General features: G+C 41.8%; 1 protein-coding gene across 8 annotated transcripts in view; it reads left to right on the forward strand.

The window, feature by feature from the left end:
• WNK2 (WNK lysine deficient protein kinase 2) overlaps window positions 1-19,975 on the forward strand; it is a 148,552-nt gene that overhangs the window by 69,151 nt on the left and 59,426 nt on the right. For 7 of the 8 annotated variants that reach the window (XM_082469422.1, XM_082469423.1, XM_082469424.1 and 4 more), the window contains exons 13-19: window positions 1,983-2,276; window positions 2,831-2,880; window positions 3,682-3,850; window positions 3,937-4,053; window positions 4,438-4,608; window positions 4,879-4,924; window positions 5,436-5,555. In XM_082469422.1, the coding sequence (XP_082325548.1) occupies window positions 1,983-2,276; window positions 2,831-2,880; window positions 3,682-3,850; window positions 3,937-4,053; window positions 4,438-4,608; window positions 4,879-4,924; window positions 5,436-5,555 (967 nt within the window). The remainder of the gene's footprint in view (window positions 1-1,982; window positions 2,277-2,830; window positions 2,881-3,681; window positions 3,851-3,936; window positions 4,054-4,437; window positions 4,609-4,878; window positions 4,925-5,435; window positions 5,556-19,975) is intronic. The other variant, XM_082469420.1, reaches the window with a different exon arrangement.

Genomic DNA, 19,975 nt, shown 5'->3' on the forward strand with positions numbered 1-19,975 from the left:
AGCTCCACTGTTGGTTACTTTCCAAGTGTCAGTAGCAGCTGCTTGTGGTGTGGGGCTCCTGGCCCCTGGCCACTGGGCATTGTGGCACCTGCCTTCACCTGGATAGGGTTGGCAGTCTCTGTGCAGCTGTGTCAGCCGCTCCATGGGCGCTGGAGAGGCTCACACTGCCTGTCTTGTTGCCTGTCAAAGTAAAGTAGGCGGGTAACCCCCATCTCAGCAACTGGGAAATGAGGCAAATGGGGTTCTGACGGGGTCTGTTGGTTGTGGACTGGGCAGTGCCGGGTGTACATGGGTTACTGGTTCCAAGGCAGTTATGGCAAACAAGGATGATGTCTCAGAATCAGGCAGGGACCATGGGCAGCTTGTTGGGCTGACAGTGAAGGGATACAGGGACACGTACCCTGCTAGCTGGGTGGACCTCCCCGTGGCTCCACACACCTGTGCAGCCCATGTATGTTTTGGAACTCCAGAGCAGTTATCCACCCTCATATGAGGAGAGGAGCTGGCGTGGGGCTGTCACCTTGTAGGGGGCTCTCACCTTGGGGAGGCTCTAACCTGGGCATCCCCCCACCTAGGGAGCCTCTTACTTGGGAGTCCTCCCACCTTAGGGCCTCTTATCTGGGCGCCCTCCCACTTGGCCCCAACCTGGCTCTAAACCTCAACAGCTTTGTGCCTGTTGGGCGTGTCCTTTGCCGTTTGAGCTCAGGCTCCTGCCCTTTTGATTTTGTCATGAAGATTCATCCTGAGAGTGTGCTAAGGGGCCAGGTGTCCCCCTAGCTCATTTTGTACTGAATCCATTCTAGAATAAGGCACTATGCCGTTAAGTATGCACAGATTCTCCTGGATGTTTCTCCCTGATTTCTAGAAGGGATTTGTACTCGGAGAAGGAAGGGATGATTTTCATTGACCAATAGGCTGGTGTCTGTTTGAAAACCAGTGTGAGGAGGTGCATCAGTCCAGTGCCCTGACTGAGCAAGCACCTCCCTGGTCTGTTACTTGGAGTAACACTGACTCAGGGGTCAGGGCCATTTGGGGAAAGCCAAGGGCCGAGTGGAGGCCTGGGGGTCTGTGGTGTCATTGCTGGGCCCGTGCCTTACGCCACGTGCTGGCCTGGCACACTGTTGGCACTGGGTTGTTGGCTCAGCCAGTGGCTGGAGAAGGTGCTGGGTGCTTAGAGGTCACTGGCCAGGCCTGTTGGCCTCTCTGTGGTCCGGCTGGCAGAGGGTCTGGAGTTTATTGATGAGCTTGTCTGGCTGCCCAGAGGCTTCCCTGTGCTGAGGGAAGAGACTCCCCTGAATGCACCAGCTGGGGTGTCTGTCCAGGAGAGAGGGCTCCTCGGCTAGGCTGTGGCTTTCGCATCTTACCCCACATACCACGTGTCTTATTGGTCTCATACCAGCAGGCCCAGTGGCGGGTCATTCCCATTCCCAACCTCAACCCCGAACTGGAGCCCTTTCAGGCCGGGGCTTCTGCCTGTTTTAGCCTTCCCCCACGAGAGCTTTTCAAGAGGGAACAGTAGGGAATCTGGTCCAGCTCCTGAGTCACCCCATGGAAGGCCTAGGTCCACAGTCCCTCTTGCCATGGCTGGGATTGGAATGCAGGTTTTGACCTGACAGGAGGTTGGGATGGAGTAGCGTGGTGGCCTGGCCGTGTAGGGTGGTGGCAGGGAGCCCAGATAGGTGCTAAGTGTATGCCATACTTACAGCTTCTCAGCCTGACTCAGCTAGAAGTTCAGAGATGAAGTGCAGTTTTAGGTTTGATTTTATACAGATGGGGACATGAGAGTGTCTGTTCTTATTTGTTTTGTTAAATCTGCATACAAACATTCCTGGATATGTCTGTTGGGTGTGGGTGGATGGAGAGGGATGTCTGCATTTCCTGCTCACCTGCCTGGATGGTGGAAGTGCCTGCTTTGGTCCAGGACCCTCAGGAAAGGCAATGGCCCGCACCCCAATTTGCATCCCTATCCTCTGTGCCCCCAGATCCTGCTTGGCCACCCGCCTCCATATGCCGTGGACGTCACCACCCAGGTCCCCACAGTGCCCACGCCTGCTGCCGTTCTCTCCCCACCTCTGCCAGAAGTGCTGCCGCCTACTGCCCCCGAGCTCCTGCCTCAGCTCCCCGGCTCCCTGGCCCCCACATTGATGGCGGCTGCTCAGAGCTTGCCTGTCCAGACCACTGCGCTCCTGCCACCTGCTAACCTGCCACTGCCCAGCGGGCCTGGGATCACTGGTCCCTGCCCAGCCGTTCAGCTGACTGTGGAGCTGGCCCCGGAGGTGTGTGGCCCTCCCCTCGGGGCTCTGCCCCCATTCCGTCACCCTGATCCCAGCACCACGGCTGCCTTCCTGTGCCGTGGCCTTTGGTCTCAGCCCTAGAAGTCAGGGATGCCCTTGGGAAGGTGGAAGCGTGTGCTCAGGGACAGCCATGGGTGCTGTTCTTATCTCCCTCTGCTGTCCCTGGATGTCACACTTTCTTTAATCACACATCCAGCTGGAGACCGTGATTTTTACACATGGATTCAGAGTGCTTTTCTTTGGAGGTGATGGGAAGGCCTGTGACAGTTCTTCCTGGGCCATGTGCTCCCTCATGGGGATGATCAAAGTGGGTTAGCGTGTTTGGAAAGGGGGTGGCCCCAGCTTTTAGGAATCTGCTTGGCTCCAAGCGTTAACATAAAAACCCTCACTCCTGCCACCCTGCGTGGTTTGCTTGCTGCAGTCAGAAGGAAGCGGGTGGCGGGCTGGGCCGTGGAGGTGGGGAGACAGCAGACTGACGCGGCTGTGTCGCGGGGGAATGGATGTGAGCTGTCCTCCTTTCCGTGGTTTTATTTCAGGAGCAGGCCTCGCAGGACAAGCAGCCAAGCCTCCCTCAGAGCTGTGAGAGGTAATGGCACACTTTTCCCTCACGTGTCAGGGCTTCTAACAGTGTCACTCGTTTCCAAGTCTGATGTGGTGGAGCTTCAGGTAGCTCCTCTGGGGTCTTTGTCAGTGCTTGTTGCAATTTGGTAGTCAGATACTCCCAGTTGTATTCTGGGTCCTCGTGCTGGTCTGCAATGCTGAGGACCTTCTAGAAGGGAGAGGCTGCGGACAGAGAGTCAGCAGGTCTGGGGACCGTGGGGAGGCCTGGAGGGCAGGGCAGAGTCCAGCCCACATCCTGGGTCTACCAGCACCTCAGGCATGGAGAATGTTGCATTTGGGGAGGGAACTGGTTACAGGAAGTGACCATGTGTCCCACCCTTCTGGTAATGCCAGCACCAAACTTGGTGTTCCGCAAACTCCTCAAATCCTACAACAGCTCCATCTGGTTGGCGTGTTCCCCTTGCTGTTGAACAGATGGGGGAACTGAGGCACGGGGGAGGATTGTGTCTTAATCCTGACATTTACTGTAAGCTGAATAAGCCTGATTCAGGCCAGGAGCTAAGAGGACCTAGGTCCTGGGTCAGAAAGGCCATGTGTTCTCTACGACTCCAACACTGCCTAGGACAGATGTTACAGGGGGAGAAGGGGCAGTGGGCTCAGGGGTCTCTCTGCTGGGCATGGCTAGCTTTAGACTCTCTAGGTTTTCCAGGTGAGCACACCCAGACAGTAAAGCTTCTGGGTGTTTCCCGAAAAGCCAAGTTTCCGACATGAGGCAGGCTTGCAGGCCCTTCCCTTGGGTACTGTAACGTTCTTGGTTTTTGCGTAGCTATGGAGGTTCCGACGTCACTTCTGGAAGAGAGATGAGTGACAGCTGTGAAGGTGCATTTGGTGGGGGGAAGCTGGAAGGCAAGGCCGCTCGGAAACATCACCGCAGGTCCACGCGTGCACGCTCCCGCCAGGAGAGGGCCAGCCGGCCCCGGCTGACCATCCTGAATGTGAGTAGCCAGGCAGAACGGGCCGGCAAGACAGGGCTGGCTAGGCACAGTCTCCTCCCTGGTCTCACTGCCCGAGTGTCCTGTAGGTGTGCAACACGGGTGACAAGATGGTGGAGTGCCAGCTGGAGACACACAACCACAAGATGGTGACGTTCAAGTTTGACCTGGATGGGGATGCACCTGACGAGATTGCTACCTACATGGTGAGGCTAGGTGTCCTGCCTGGTCAGATGAGTCAGTGGCCCTTCCCCTGGGACTGTGAGGCTGTCTCCCTGTGTCCTTTGGGCGCATGCCTGCCAACCCCACTGAGGAGAATATTGGTTGCCAGCCTTACCTGTCCTCCCGCCTCTGCAGGTGGCTGCCACTTGTGGGCAGCACTGGCCCATCACCTGGAGGGCCTGCTTCTCAAGCTGTGGCTTCTCTTGCTGAACCGTGCAGCCCTGATGTTGAGAACTGGGCTCCCTGGCTATGTCTCCCCTCTTGGGCTTAGTCCAGAGTAGAAGTCAAGCAAATCAATCAGTGAAGACCCAGTGTGGCCAGTGGCCTTAGGTACATCCCCACCAGCAGGGTTGCATGTGCTGTTGCAGGTAGAGCACGACTTCATCCTGCAGGCTGAGCGGGAGACATTCATTGAGCAGATGAAGGACGTCATGGACAAGGCAGAGGACATGCTCAGTGAGGACACGGATGTGGACCGTGGCTCTGACCCTGGGGTGAGCCCGCCACACCTCAGCACCTGTGGCCTGGGCTCTGGGGAGGTAAGTCCCGGGTAAGAGGTCCCAGGAGGGTCTGGGCCTGCTTATCCCCCAGCTCCAGGCTCTGTGAGTACAACACTGTGATGTCACCTGCTGGAGGAGCCTGTAGGCCATGCAGTGTTGGGTGAGGTGGCTGGGAGGGTGGGCGCCTTCAGTCCAGTTAGAAATGTCCGAGCTCCTGAGGCCCCTCAGATGATTTGAGGCAGTGCTGTGCTCTGAAGGAAGTTCTTGTTCCACGCAGTCTGCTGAGTTCTGATCCTTTACCTCCTTCAGGAGAGTCGCCAACCCCAAGCGAATGCCCCGGTGTATCAGCAAAATGGTATGTCTCCTTTCAAGGCTACACCTGCCAATCAGACATGCATTTGGAGGAGGCATATCTGTCATTGTCCCTTCTCTGCCTTCCAGCAGGCATTTGATAAGAGCCCCACAATGAGCATATTGTAAGGGGTTTTGACCACCACACGGGGGGTTGCTGGAGTGTGTGGTGAGCGTGCCCCCATCTGGGGACAGCTGCCCTGTCTGAGAAGCCATGTCTGGCCTGGGTTGGGACTGAGCATTGTGTGGACTCACTGCTGTCTGCTGGTCCCCCAGCCAGCATTACCCCTTCAGTGATGCACCACAGGTGTCCTGGGACATAAGCCTGTGCTGGGGGGACTTGTGAGAGCCTCTGACAGTGAGGACCCCCTGAGTGGGTTGCACATCCTCCCCACTGGTGTGAGAGGAGTTCCCCAAATCCCCATACGGCAGGTCTGGTGCTGGTGGGGAGGGGTCACGCCAGCCTTGGGAGAAACCTGCTCACTCTCACCAGCTGTTTTTGCCCTGCCTCTTAGTCCTTCACACTGGGAAGAGATGGTTTATCATCTGTCCAGTGGCTGAGCATCCAGCAGCAGAGGCCCCCGAATCTTCACCCCCACTTCCTCTGAGCTCCCTGCAGCCAGACACCAGCCAAGGTATGAGCAGCCAGAACCCCTCAAACCTTCCTCCCTGATAATTAGGTGTGTCTCCTGTGTATTGCTCCACATCACCTCATTGTCCTCAGACTGGCTTTACCTGTGCTCATGTTTTGCCAGCATGTGCTGTGTGCCCAGCAAAGTGCAAGGGCCTCACCCTGCACTGTTGCCCCAAAACGCAGAGCAGTCTGTGGGACTGTGTCCTTGTCTGTATCCCTGTCCTAGTTTTACACCAAATGATCCAAGTCAAGGTGGCACTTAGGCTTGGGCCTGCCAGTTACCTTCACAGTACAGGTGAGGCACATGGGTTGCACAGGTGTGTGCTGAAAGGGCTCTGCCCTTGCCCTTTCTTACCAGTATTGTTGTGGGAAAAAGTCTCAAGGAAAATCAGAAAACATTTTGATTTAAACAAGAATGAAAATACAGCATATTAAAATGTGTGGGATGCAGCTAAAACAGTAATTAAAGGGAAATTTATAGCACTAAATGGTTAGAGGAAGAAAGAGATCTCAAATCAGTATCCCAAGCTTTCATTTTGAGAAATTAGGAAAACTAGAACAAAATCCAAAGCAAGCAGAAGGAAGGAGAAAAAGATAAGAGCAGAAATCAATGAAATTTGAGACAAAAAAGATAGTAAAAACAATGAAACCAAAAACTGATTCTTTGAAAAAAATTAATAAAATGATTAACTTCTTGAAAGACTGACAAAGAAAAAGACACAAAATACCAATATCAGGAATAAAAAAGGAGACCAGTACAGATCCTGCATAAAAGGATACTAGTCATGAACAAACCTACACACATAAATTTGACAACTTAGATGAAACAGACTAATTCTGAAAGCCACAAACTACTAAAACTCATCCAAGGTGGAATAGATAACCTGAGTACTCCTATTAACAAGATTGAATTTGCATTGAAAAATCTTCCAAAGGAATTTTCTAGGCCCAGATAGTTTCACTGGTGAATTCTGTCAAACATTTAATAAAGGAAGTAATACCAATTCTATACAGTCTCATCCAGAAAATGGAAGAGGAAGGAACACTTCTCAAATAATTTTATGAAGCCAGTGTCACCCTTATATCAAAACCACACAAAGGCAGTACAAAAAAAGAGTGCAGATGCTAATCTTTCAAGGATATAGAGGGGAAAATAACTCAATAAAATATCAAGAAGTCAAATCTAGAAATTTATAAAAAAAAGTAATATGCCATAACAAAGTGGAGTATATCCTGGGAAGGCAATATTCAAAAATCAATTAATTCACCATATAATGTCAATGGGAATTTCCTTTCCCTACAAAGGGAAAGATACATGATCATACCAGTTGATACAGAAAAAGTATTTGACAAAATACAGCATCCATTTATGATAAAAATGCTCAGCAAACTAGCGATAAAAGGGAACATCCTCAACCTGATAAAGGGCATCTACAGAAAACTGGCAGCTAACATCATATTTAGTGGTGAAAAGCTAAATGTGTTTTCCCTGAGATTGGGATGAAGGCATAGATGTCCACTCTATTCCTATTCAACATCACACTAGAAATCTTAGATTCCAGATGGGCAAGAAACAGAAATAAAAGGCATGTGAATTGAAAAGGAAGAAATAAAACTGTCTCTGCAGCTAATATGATTTTATGTGGAAAAAATCACAAGCATTCTTAACAACAAACAACTCTTAGAAACCAGTAAGAGAGTTTAGCAAGATCACAGGATATATAATCAACAACATTATTTTTGTGCTGACAGTGAACAATTAAAAACTAAAATTTTGAAAGAATACTATTTACAGTGGCTCAAAAAAAAACAAGACACATAGCTATAAATTTAACAAAACATATACAGAATCTGTACAGGGAAAACTACAAAATACTGACGAAATGGATTAGAGATGATCTAAATAAATGGAGAAACATACTGGGTTTATGGATTGGAAGACTCAACATAGTAAAAATGTCAGTTCTTCCCAAAGTGATATATAGATTTAATGCAATACTAATAAAAATTCAAACAGGAAAATTTTTGCAGATATAGGCAGTCTGACTCTAAAATTTATATGGAAGTACAAAGGTAATTTAAATAGCTAAAGCAGTTTTGAAAAAGGAGAATGAAGTTGGAGGCATCACAGTACTCAGTATTAAGGCTTATTATAATCTCACAGTAATCCAGAAAGCTCAGTATTGGCAAAGAGATTGACACATAGATAAATGGAAAAGAATAGAAAGCCCAGAAATATATCCATAGGAATACGGCCATTTGATTTTTTGACAAAGATGCAAAAGCAATTCTATGTAGAAAGGATAGTCTTTTCAATAAATGGTGTTGGACTAGTTGCTCATACATATGCAATAATTAAACCTTGACCTATGCCTGACATCTTATATAATAATTAACTCAAAATTCATTGTATATCCAAATATAAAATGTAAAACTATAACTTTTAGAAAAAAACATTGGAGAAAAACTTTTGTGATCTGAGCCAGGGAGTCCTTAGATCTAACACCAAAAGCATAACCCATAAAAGAAGAAAATGGATAAATCAGACATCATCAAAATAAAACTTTTGCTCTGTGAAAACCACCGTTAAGAGAATGAAAAGACAATCTGCAGACTGGGAGAAAATAATTGCAAATTACATATTCAGCATAGTATTTGTTCCTGAAATATATAAAGAATTCTCAAAACTCATCAGTGAGGAAACAAAGAACTCAACTAAAAAATGGACAATAGACTTGAACAGACACTTCCCTAAAGAGAACATAAGGATAGCAGTTAGGCACATTAAAAAAAATTAATGTCATTGACTACCAGGGAAATGCAAATAAAAGCCATAGTGAAGGATCACCATGCACTTGTGAGAACGGCTAAGCTAACAATACTAAGTTTTGGTGTGGATATGGAGCAACTGGATCTCTCATGTTAGTGGGAATGCAAAATGGTATAGCTATTCTGGAAAATAGTTGGGCATTTTAAAAATAAAAGATATACTTAGTATATGACACAACAATTTCAATCCTCAGTATTTATCCAGGAGAAATAAAAACTCATGTTCAGTAAACACATAAATAAGTGGTTATAGCAATTCCATTGCCTAATTGCCCAGACTGGAAACAACCCAAATATCCTGCAGTGGGTGAATGCAAAGACAAACTATGGTGCTTTGAAAAAGAAACAACTATTGACACATGCAACAGTATGAGTGAACCCCAAAGGCTTACTGAGTGCAAGAAGCCACTCTCAAAAGGCTACATACTGTAAAATCCCATTTATAATGACATTCTCAAAAAAGCTATAGATAACAGATCAGTGTTTGCAAGGAGTCAGAGGTAGGGGGAGAATGTGAGTATAAAGGGATAAACCAATGACATTTTTTTGGGGTGATTGAATTGTATTGATTATGGTAATAATTATATGGATATATGGTGCTAAAGTTCTCAGAACTCTACACCTAAAGGAAAACTCCATTTTACTGTATGATAATTTAAAAAGTGAAAAAAAAAATTTTACATATGTTGAAAAAAATACATAACGAGGCAGATAATGAGGCAAGATAGCATGAAAGCAGCAGCAACAACAGACAATAAAAGAGACCCTCAGACTTCTACTTTAGGCCAAGATGGATAATAGGCACTGGATTTATTTTCCCTCAGAACAACTAGAAAAACATGCAGAATATATGAATGAATGTTTTTTAAGACTTTGAACATAAGGCAGTGAAAGACATTGATCCCTGAAAAAATTCTATGATCATTTCAGCTGACTGCACTGAGAAAGTTTTCACATCCCAGAGCAGGGAGGGAGGGACCCAGGTAGAGCTCAGCAGACTACCTGTGGTGAGGAGACTGACCTGAGAGTCTGAGAAAGCCCAAGGGCAAGAGTTTGCCGGGTAGAGTTCTGGAGAGGAGAGAGCAGCACAAAGAGAAAAGTCTGTGGATTGACAGAGGATTCCTCTTGATTATTTTGCAGAGCAATGTATGTGAGGAAACTAGCCAATGCCAGGAAATGAAGCACCCCAAAGGATTAGAGGGAATGGTACTAAAGCTCATACGGACCAGAATGTCTGTTCCTACCAGTTAGCTGGAAGGACTTATAATTCAAGGGACATTGGGTAGAGTACTGAAAAGGGCCTTGCCTCAGTTGTGGAGAATAATTAGCCCTAGACTTAAGAACAAGATCTGAAAATATCAAGCCACAGTAGCTTAACTGCATCCCACAACAAAGAATGTTACTAGGAATACAAATTCATACAGCACCCAAGAAGGCAAATTTTACATTATCCATTATCCAATCAAAATTACCAGGCAGGACAATATGAGAAAAATTCCTCATTCTAATGAACCCATAGCTGACACAATTGTTAGAATTAGCAGACAAGCACATTAATATAGTTATTACAACTGTATTCCATATGTCCAAAAAACTATAGGAAAGAAATGTAATTTACCATATTGATAAATTATGAAAGAGACAATTCATAAGATTATCTCAGTAAATGCAGAAAAGGAATTTCACGAAATTCAACAGCTATAAACATCCTTAGCAAACTCTATATGAACTATATAGCGTTAAACCTGATAAGGTATATGTAAGACCTGTGCAGTAAGAACTACAAAACGATGTGATGGAAACCAAAGAAGACCTAAAGAAGTACCCTATTCATGGATCAGAAGACACAGTATTGTTACAGAGTTAATTGTTTCTCAGTTAATCAATAAATTTTATGCAGCTGCCACAAGAATCCCAGAAGTTTTTTTCTAGCAATTGAAAAGCCAACCCTGTGAAAATGTAAAAGCCATTGGAATTTGGAAATAAGAGAAGTAGATTGGAATGCTAACACTAGCTGATTTCAGGAATTATTATATAACCATAGTGATCAAGACTGTGTGGTATTGGTATAAATACAAGTAAATAGACCAATGGAAAAAAATAGAGTCCAGAAATAGACCCAAACACATAGAGACACTTAATTTTTTATAAACATGCAAAGGACATTTCAGTGAAGAGAGGACAATCTTTTCAGTCTTAGAACTGTTGATCATTCATATGTGAAAAATGAATATCCATACTTAACACTATATACAAAAATCAACTCAAAATGGAATATAAACCTAAATGTAAAACTGAAAACAATGAAATTTATAGTAGGATACACAGAATGTTTGTGTGACCTTGGGTTAGATAGAGATTTCTTAGATACAGCACCAAAGCATGATCTGCAAAAGAAAAAAATTGGTAAATTAATCAAATTCAAAATGTCAGCTCTTTGAGAAACAGCAAGGGAATGAAAAGAGAAACCAGAGACTAGGTGAAAATATTTTTTAACCATATATGCAATAAAGGACTTGTGTCCAGATAATATGAGGAACTCTCAAAATGCAGTGAGAAGAAAATAAACAAGCTAACAAAAATATTTGAACAAACACTTCACCTAAGATTTGTGGGTGCCAAATAAGTATATGAAAAGGTAATTATTCAGTAAGAAACTGCAAATTAAAATCGCAAGAGGATACCACTACACACCTATTAAAATAGCTAAAATTTAAAAGACCAAGTGTTGTTGAGGATGTGGGGGAATTGAAACTCTTATACACTGTGTAAAATGGAAAACAGCTGGAGAACTTTGGAAAACAATTTGGTAACGTCTTTTAAAAATAAACATACAAGTGCCATAGGATCTAGTTACTCTGCTCCTTGGTACATAGCCAAGAGAAATGAAAGCAGATGTCCATACAAACACTTACACAGCATGTTCATAGCAGCTTTATTTATAATAACCGGAACGTAGCAATAGCTCACATGAACAGAAAAACATATTGTGATTTATCCATACCATATAACACTACTCTGCAATAAAAAGGAATGAACAACTGATATTCATTATGGTATGGGTGATTCTCAGAATATGCTGGTGAAAGATGCCAAACAAAAAAATAATGCATGCTACATGATTGCATTTATATAAAAGGCTAGACTAATTTAAAATGCAGGCTAATTTAATTTATAGGGATGGAAAACAGACGAGTGGTTGTCTGGGAATGAGGTTGTGGTAGGAAAGGAAAGGAGGTATAGATTACAAGGTTCATGAAGAAATAGTTGGGAGAATGATGAACATATACATTATATTGATGGTGGTGAAAGTTTTGCTTATATGCCTGTGTCAATACTTACAAACTCTACACTATAAATATGTACAATTCATTGCATGTCAATTATACTTCAACATAGTGGTTAAAAACCAAACAACAGTTACAAAGAAAGCTAACTCTCAGGGGCTCCAGATGGTGGAGTTACCAGATAGATAACTGCTTACTTAGTGCTAAAATAAATAAATGACTAGAGTGAAACTTTTGGCAGAGAATTGGAAAGTATACCAAAAAAACCAAAACCAAAAAACTCACCCTTGAAAAACAAACTCAAATGGAAATTCTGGAGCTGAAATTTACTGTAGTTAAGATTAAGACCTCACTGGATAGTTTGTACACTGCTGGAGAGAGAATTAGCAAACTGAAAGGTAACTTAAAAGAAAATACTTAAAGTAGAATAATGATATCAAAACTGATGAAAAACAAAGGAGGAGCTAAGGAATGTAGGGGTTACTGTGAGATAGTTAAACATGTATAATTGGAGTCCCAGAAAGTAGAAGAATGAGACAAAATCAAGTTTTAGGAGGTAATGCAGAAAATTGAAAAGCATTAAGCCACAAATTCAAGAAGCCCTCCAAACTCTGAGAGAGAGAAAAACTACACAAATATATTATAGTTAAAGTACTGAATACAAAAGGCAGATGAAAGAATTTAAAGGATGCTAGAGGAAAGAGCAGGTACTGATTTGGACAGCTCCCATCTCATTAGATACAGTGTTTGCCAGTAGACCAAGGAATACTGCTATCCTCAAAGTGCTAAAGAAAATAAGCATAAACCTTGAATCTCTACCTGGTGGTATCATCCTACATAATATGAAATGAAGACTAAAGGGATTTATCACCTGCATATTTCAAACAAAGATACACCAGGGGGGATATTTTTAGGCAAAACAACAGTGACCCCAGATGGAAGGTCAGAAATACAGGAAGGAATAAAAGTAATGGAATTATAAACACATTGGCAGGTCTAAAGGAATGTTGACTGTATAAAAACATAATGTCTTATGAGATTTGAAATATATTTGTTGTGTTAAAATACATGAAAATAAGGGCATATTTATCAGGGGGAGGGAATTGTACTCATAGGGCTCCTGGGTTCTTGCATTGTAGGGGAAGAGGGTCAAAATCAAGAATGTATATTGTAGTCTATAGAATACCCTTGTGAGAGTTGTAAAATAGTAGATAACTTTCACACTCATGGGGGATGGGTGGATGGGGGAGAATTTTTACAAAACAAAAGGCAGAGAAGGAGAGAAAAAACAACATTGAACATGATGAAAATATAGAAAGTCATTAGTAAGATGGTAGTTTTTACCCCAATAGATGAGTAATTACATTAAATGTAAATGAAATAAATATCAAAGGTTGTCAAAATGTGAAAGAGAACAAACCAATAACAAACTAAGGCATAAGACTACAAAAGGTGAAGAGTAAAAAGCATGCTAATACTAACCTAAAGAAAGCTAGGATAGATCTTTTCTTTTTCTTCTCTTTTTTTTTTTGGCGGCACTGTGTGGCATGTGGGATCTTAGTTCCCCGACCAGGGATTGAACCCGTGCCCCTTGCAGTGGAAATGCAGATTCTTAACCACTGGACCACCAGGGAACTCCCATAGAGTAGATCTTTTTATATCAGACAAATAGACTTTAAGACAAAAAAGTAATGGTGAAAGATTCAGCTTTCCAGGAAGATCAAGTAATTCTATATTTGCAGGTCTTTTAATAACACAGCCTCAAAATATATAAAGCAAAAATTAACACAACTAAATGAAAAAAATAGAGTAATCTACAATCATCATGGGAGTTTTAACTTTTAGAATGGGAAGACAAAAACCAATAAGGATATAAAGGATTTCAACAATAGAATTAGCAGTCTTATTCTATATGTAGGACACCCAACAGCTGAAGAATGCACATTTTTTCAAGTCCACAAAGAATATTTTAAGATTAGCCATATGCAGGACACAAAGCAAATCTCAAATTAAAAAGGATCAAAATCATTCAATGCATGTTCTCTAACTACATTTGGCAGTAAGCTAGAATTTGAAAACAAGAAGATACCTAAAGTCTCCACATGTATGACAGTTAAGAATTGCATCTATAATATCTAATGAAGCAAAGAAGAAGTTATAGTGGAAATTGAGAAAATATGCTGAATTATAATATGAAAATCATGCAAATGAAAATATTACTTATCAAAACATGTGGGATGCAGCTAAATCTATATTTTGAAGAAACTTTGCTGCCTCAAATGTCCATATTAGAAAGGCAACAAGGCTAAAAATCGACAAAGTATATCCACTGTAAAAAGTTAGAAAGAGAAGAGAAAATTGAATGCAATTAAAAGGAAGAAATAAAACAGATAAATGCCTGAATTAATGAAATATAAAATAAATATACAGTAGAGTGTCAACAAAGCTTAAAGCTGGTTCTTTGAAGTGGCAAATAAAATTGGTGAGCCCCTGGTGAGACTGACTGCAGGAAAGAGAGAAGGCACAATATCAGGAATGAAAAAGAGGGACATTGCTACAATCTGACGAACATTAAGAAAAAGATAAGAGTACATTCTGTATAACTCCATGCCAATAAATATGAAAACTGTTATGGATGTTGTCCTGGAGAAATATAACTTAACACACTTAAGAAGAAGAAACAGAAAATCTGAAAAGTGCTATAAACATTAAAAAGTTGAATCAGTAATTAAAAACCTTCTCACATTTATGCTTTGTGGTGGCAAGATTGCTGGAACAGCTCAGTGTATAGACTTCCAGATTCAAGTATAGGCAGGAAAGAGAGTTCTCCCTTTTCAGAAGGATTCAGAAATTCTGGGCCTAACTCCACAATGCAGAACTAGGAATAATGTCTGTCTCTAAAGCAATCACGTGACAGGTGGCTGGAATGCACAGACTGACCTGTGACCAAGTTACATGCAAATCCCTGGACAGTGGTTCCCTAGTGGAAATTCAGAGTGCTTTTGCATGAGGGAGGGGATGAATGCTACATAGTCAAACCTGAAACATGTTTATGATAGTGAGAACGGTGGACTTGCTCAAATGTTGGAAAAGAGGTGATAATTGTTGAGAAAAAAGGAAAAGAACAAAAGGTTCATGTGAGGAGTGGAGAATTCTGCCCAGATTAAAAAAACAAATTGAAATAGACCCTCCCTCAGAAGATAATGGGGGAGGAGTGACGTCAGCAAGATTGCAAAGTAGGAGATATCAGCATTCATCCCCCCATAAAAACAACTGGGCTTCGATCCATAAATGGAAGCAGCTGTGGGATGGCTCAGGAGTCCAGTTAAGGACCTGTGGTAACACAGTGGAGCAAAAACGGAGAATAACTGCACAGAAAGGATTGTGGGAGATCAGCTTAGATGAGATGTCAGGAGATGGCAAGGAACCAAGAAGGCTGAGGTATCTGTATCAGTCACATTGCCTGTGCCATCGTGGTCCGCAGTGGCCTGCTCTGTGGAGGCCCCATTAGCCTTTGCTGCTAAGGACCTCAACAGCCCCCATAGCAGCTGTGGGCACCCCACAGCTTTCACAGCAGAGGACCCTGTAGTGTTAGCTGGCATGGGCCCCAGTTGTCTACTCCACAGAGGCCATTGGGAGCTTTCACCATTGAGGTAACCAACAGCCATCACCACCACAAAACAGCCCAGGGAGGGAGATGCTGCTGCACCTTATTTCCCCGTTCCCTGGAAGGAGCTGCTGTCGTGCTGCCCTAGGACCAGGACTGCCAGCTGCCTCCCCCAACCCTGTGCATACCCCAGACCCCAGAAGCCTGGCTATTGCATTTGCACCCATGCTTCAGATACCAGCTCCATGGTAGCTTCACACTCATGCACCTGAGACAGTGGAGCCACCACCATTGTGTGCTAGCCAGCACCCCAGAACCTGGAGCCATCATCGCTCTGTGAGTGCCTGCACTCCAGACCTCTGCTCTGTCTCTGTGCCATCGGCACCTATACATCAAACACCAGTGCTACCACTGCTAGGAGGGTGCCCACAAGCTGGACCCAGTGCCAAGAGGTATCCCCTCAGCAACAAAATCCCCATGGGAGAAAAAGAGATCAGGAGGTGTCCAGAAACTTTTACCACTGTAGATCCCAACAACCTCCACAGCCACTGCAGCCACCTGCAGTTGAGGACCCCTGCCATCTTTGCTGGTGCTCACCTCAGCTGGATGGAACTTCACAGAGACTACACTGCTGGGCCTGCCCTGTACCTGGACTCAACATACCCCACCCAGCCAGTGTCCCTGCACCCACTGGCATGTGAAGGTCTTCCCCACCAAAATCAGTTTGTAAGGTCTAGAAGAGATGACTGCTCCATCAGATACACAGATATCAACACAAGGTTACAAGAAACATGAAAAAGCAAGGAAATATGACACCACCAAAAGGTGCAGAATAATTTTCTAGTAACTGACCCCAAAGAATTGAAGATCTATGAATTGTCATAGAATTCAAACTTATTGTTTTAAAGAAACTTGGTGTGCTACAAGAGAACACATGTAGACAACACAACAAAATCAGGAAAACAATACACAAACAAAATGAGAAGTTCAACAGAGAAATAGAAATCATAAGAAGACCCAAACAGAAATTCTGGAGCTGAAGAAATACAATTAATGAGATTTAAAAAAAAAAAATTCAGTAGAGAGCATCAACAGCAGACTTGATCAAGCAGAAGACAGAATCTGTGAACTTGAAGACGGGTCATTTGAAATTATCCAGTCATAGAAGAAAAAAGAAAGAGGAATGAAAAAAAGTGAAGAAAGCCTGTGTGAATTATGGTGCTCCATCAAGTAAGTAATATTTGCATTGTGGGAGTCCCAGGAGAAGAGAGAGAGAAAGTGCAGAAAGCTTATTTTAAGAAATTCCCAAATTTAGGAAGAGATCATGTACATCCAGGTACATGAATCTCTTAAGTCCCCATATAGATTTAACTTAAGGCTTTACCCAGATACGTTATAATAAAGCTATAAAAATCAAAGACAGAATTTTGAAAGCAGCAGGAGGGAAAAAAACCCCTTGTTTTATATGCAAAAAGGCTTTTAGCAGATTTCTCAGAAGAAACCTTGTGGGGCAGGAGAGTGTGGAGTGATATATTTCAAGTGCTGAAGAAAAACCCTGGTGACAAAGAATACTACTTTAACTGGCAATGAAGGAGAAATAAATACTTTCCCAAACAAACAAAAGTTGAGGGAGTTCATCACCACTGTACCTGCCTCATGAAAACACAAGAAAGTAAAAAATTCACTGGTAAAAGTAAGTATATAGGCTGTTATAACTATATTTTTATTGTAAGCTTCATGGTAATCACAAAGTAAATACCTGTACGTAAAAGATAAAAGAAACAAAGGGTACCACTACGGAAAATGATCAAATCACAAAGGAAGGCGGAAAGAGAGGAAGAAAGGAACAAAGGAACTACAAAACAGTCAGAAAACAAGAAGATGCAATAATAAATCCTTGCTTATCAATAATTACTTTAAATGTAAATGGATTACATTCTCTAATCAAAATATAGAGTGGTGGTGTGAATTAAAAAAAGACAAAACTATATGCTGTCTACAAGAGACTCACTTCAACTTTAATGGCATACATATGCTGAAACTGAAGGATGGTAACATATATTCCAGGCCGATGGAAACCAAAAGAGAGCAGGGCAGTTATATTTATATCAGACAAAATGTAAGTCAAAATCTATGACAAGAGACAATGAAAGTCATTATATAATGATAAAGAAATCAGTTTATCAAGAGGATATAGCAATTGTAAATATAGGTACCCAACATCAGAGCAACTACATATATTAAGCAAATATTAACAGCTCTGCAGGCAGAAATAGACAGCAGTGCACTAATAGTAGGGGACTTAAGTACTTCACTTACAATAATGGAGAGACTTTCCAGACAAAAAAATCCATAAGGAAATATTGGACTTCAGTGGCACTTTAGAACAAATGGACTGTAGCAGATGTAAACAGAACATTCTACCCAACAGCAGCAAAATACACGTTCTTCTCAAGTGCACATGGAACATTCTCCAGGATAGATCATTTGTTAGATTACAAAACAAGTCTTAACAAATTTAAGAAGATTGAAATCACATCAGGTTATCCTTTCCAACCACAGTGGTATGAAACTAGAAATCAATAACAGGAGGAAAGCTGGAAAATGCACAAATATGTGGAAATTAAGCAACCTGTTTCTGAATACAAATGGATGAAAGAAATAGAAAAGGAAATAAAAATATCTTGATACAAATGAAGATGGAAACACAACATATCAAAACTTATGTAATTCAGCAAAAACAATTTTAAGAGGAAATTTATAGTGATAAAAACCTGTATTAAGAAATAAGGAAGGTCTCAAATAAACAATTTAACTTCACACCTCAAGGAACTAGAAAAAGGACAAACTTAGTCCAAAGTTAGCAGAAGGAAGGAAACAACAAAATTCAGAGCAGAAATAGAGATTAGAAAAAATAGAGAAGAGATCAACAAAACTAAGAGCTAGTTTTTTGAAAAGTTAAACAAAATCAGCAAACTTTTAGCTAGGCTAAGAAAATAAAATCAGAATTGAAAGAGGAGATATTACAGCTGATACCACAGAAATACAAAGAATCACGAGAGAATAACGTGAACAACTACACACCAAAATATTGGATAACCTAAAAAAATGGATAAATTCCTGGAAACATACAGCCTACCAAGACTGCATCATGAAGAAATAGAACATCTGAATGGACTTATAACTAGTGGGAGAGTAAATCAGTAATCAAAAATCTCCCAACAAAGAAAAAGTCCAGGACCAGATAACTTCAATGGTGAATTCTACCAAATATTTAAAGAAGAATTAACACCATTCCTTCTTAAACTCTTCCAAAAAAATTGAAGAGGAGATAACACTTCCAAACTAATTTTACTAGGCCAGCATTACCCTGATACCAAAGCCAGACAAGGCTACTACAAGAAAAGAAAATTATAGGCCAGTATCCTTGATGAATCTATATTGCATCTATATGCAGAAAATCTCAACAAAATACTACCAAACTGAATCAACAGCACATTAAAAGAATCATACACCACAATCATGTGGGGTTTATTCCTGAGATGCAAGGATGGTTCAATATAAGCAAATCAATAAATGTGATACAACACATTAACAGAATGAAAAATGAAATCTTGTGATCATCTCAATAGATGCAGTAAAAAGCATTTGAAAGAATTCAGCATCCTTTCATGATTAAAAAAATCTCAACAAATAAGGTGTAAAAGGAATGTACTTCAACATAATAAAGGCCATATACAACCAGCCCACATCTAACATCATACTCAATGGTGAAAAGCTAAAGCTTTTGCTCTTAGTTTAGGAACAAGACAAGGATGCACACTCTCATTACTTCTATTCAACATCATCCTGGAAGCCCTCGCCAGAGCAGTTAGGCAAGAAAAAGAAATAAAAGGCATCCCAATCAGAATGGAAGAAGTAAAATTGTATCTGTTTGCAGATGGCATAATCTAATATATAGAAAACCTTAAAGACTCCATCAAAAAACTGTTAGAACAAATAAACTCAGTGAAGTTGCAGAATATAAAATCAATATGCAAAAATCACTTTTATTTCTATAAACTAATAACAAACTATCTGAAAGATAAATTAAGAAAGTAGTCCCATTTATAATAGCATCATACTCAGGGTTAAATTTCACCAGGAGATAAAAGCCCTGTGCACTGAAAACTATGAGACATTGATGAAAGAGATTGAAATAAATGGAACTGTATCTCATGTTCTTTGATTGGAAGAATTAAATGTGTATACTACCCAAAGCCATCTGCAGATTCAGTGCAATCCCCATCAAAATTCCAATGGCATTTTTCACAGAAATAGAAAAAAAATTGTAGAATTCATATAGAATCACAAAAGAAGCCAAATAGCCAAAGCAATTTTGAGAAAGAGCAAAGTATATCATTTCCTGATTTCAAACTATATTACAAAGCTGTAGTAATCAAAACAGTATATGGTATTAGCATAAAAAATAAACAGAGACCAGTGGAACAGAATAGAGAGCCCGGAAGTATACCCAAGCATATATGGTCAACTAATCTATGACAAGGGCACCACGTATACACAGTGAGGGAAAGGGTAGTCTCTTCAATAAATCATTCTGAGAAAACCGGATATCCAAATACAGAAAAATGAAATTGGACCCCTATCTCACACCACTCACAAAAATCAACTTAAAATGGATTAAAGACTTAAACTCAA

Source organism: Balaenoptera physalus (assembly GCF_965194825.1).
Source record: "Balaenoptera physalus genome assembly, chromosome: 7".
Lineage (NCBI taxonomy): Eukaryota > Metazoa > Chordata > Mammalia > Artiodactyla > Balaenopteridae > Balaenoptera > Balaenoptera physalus.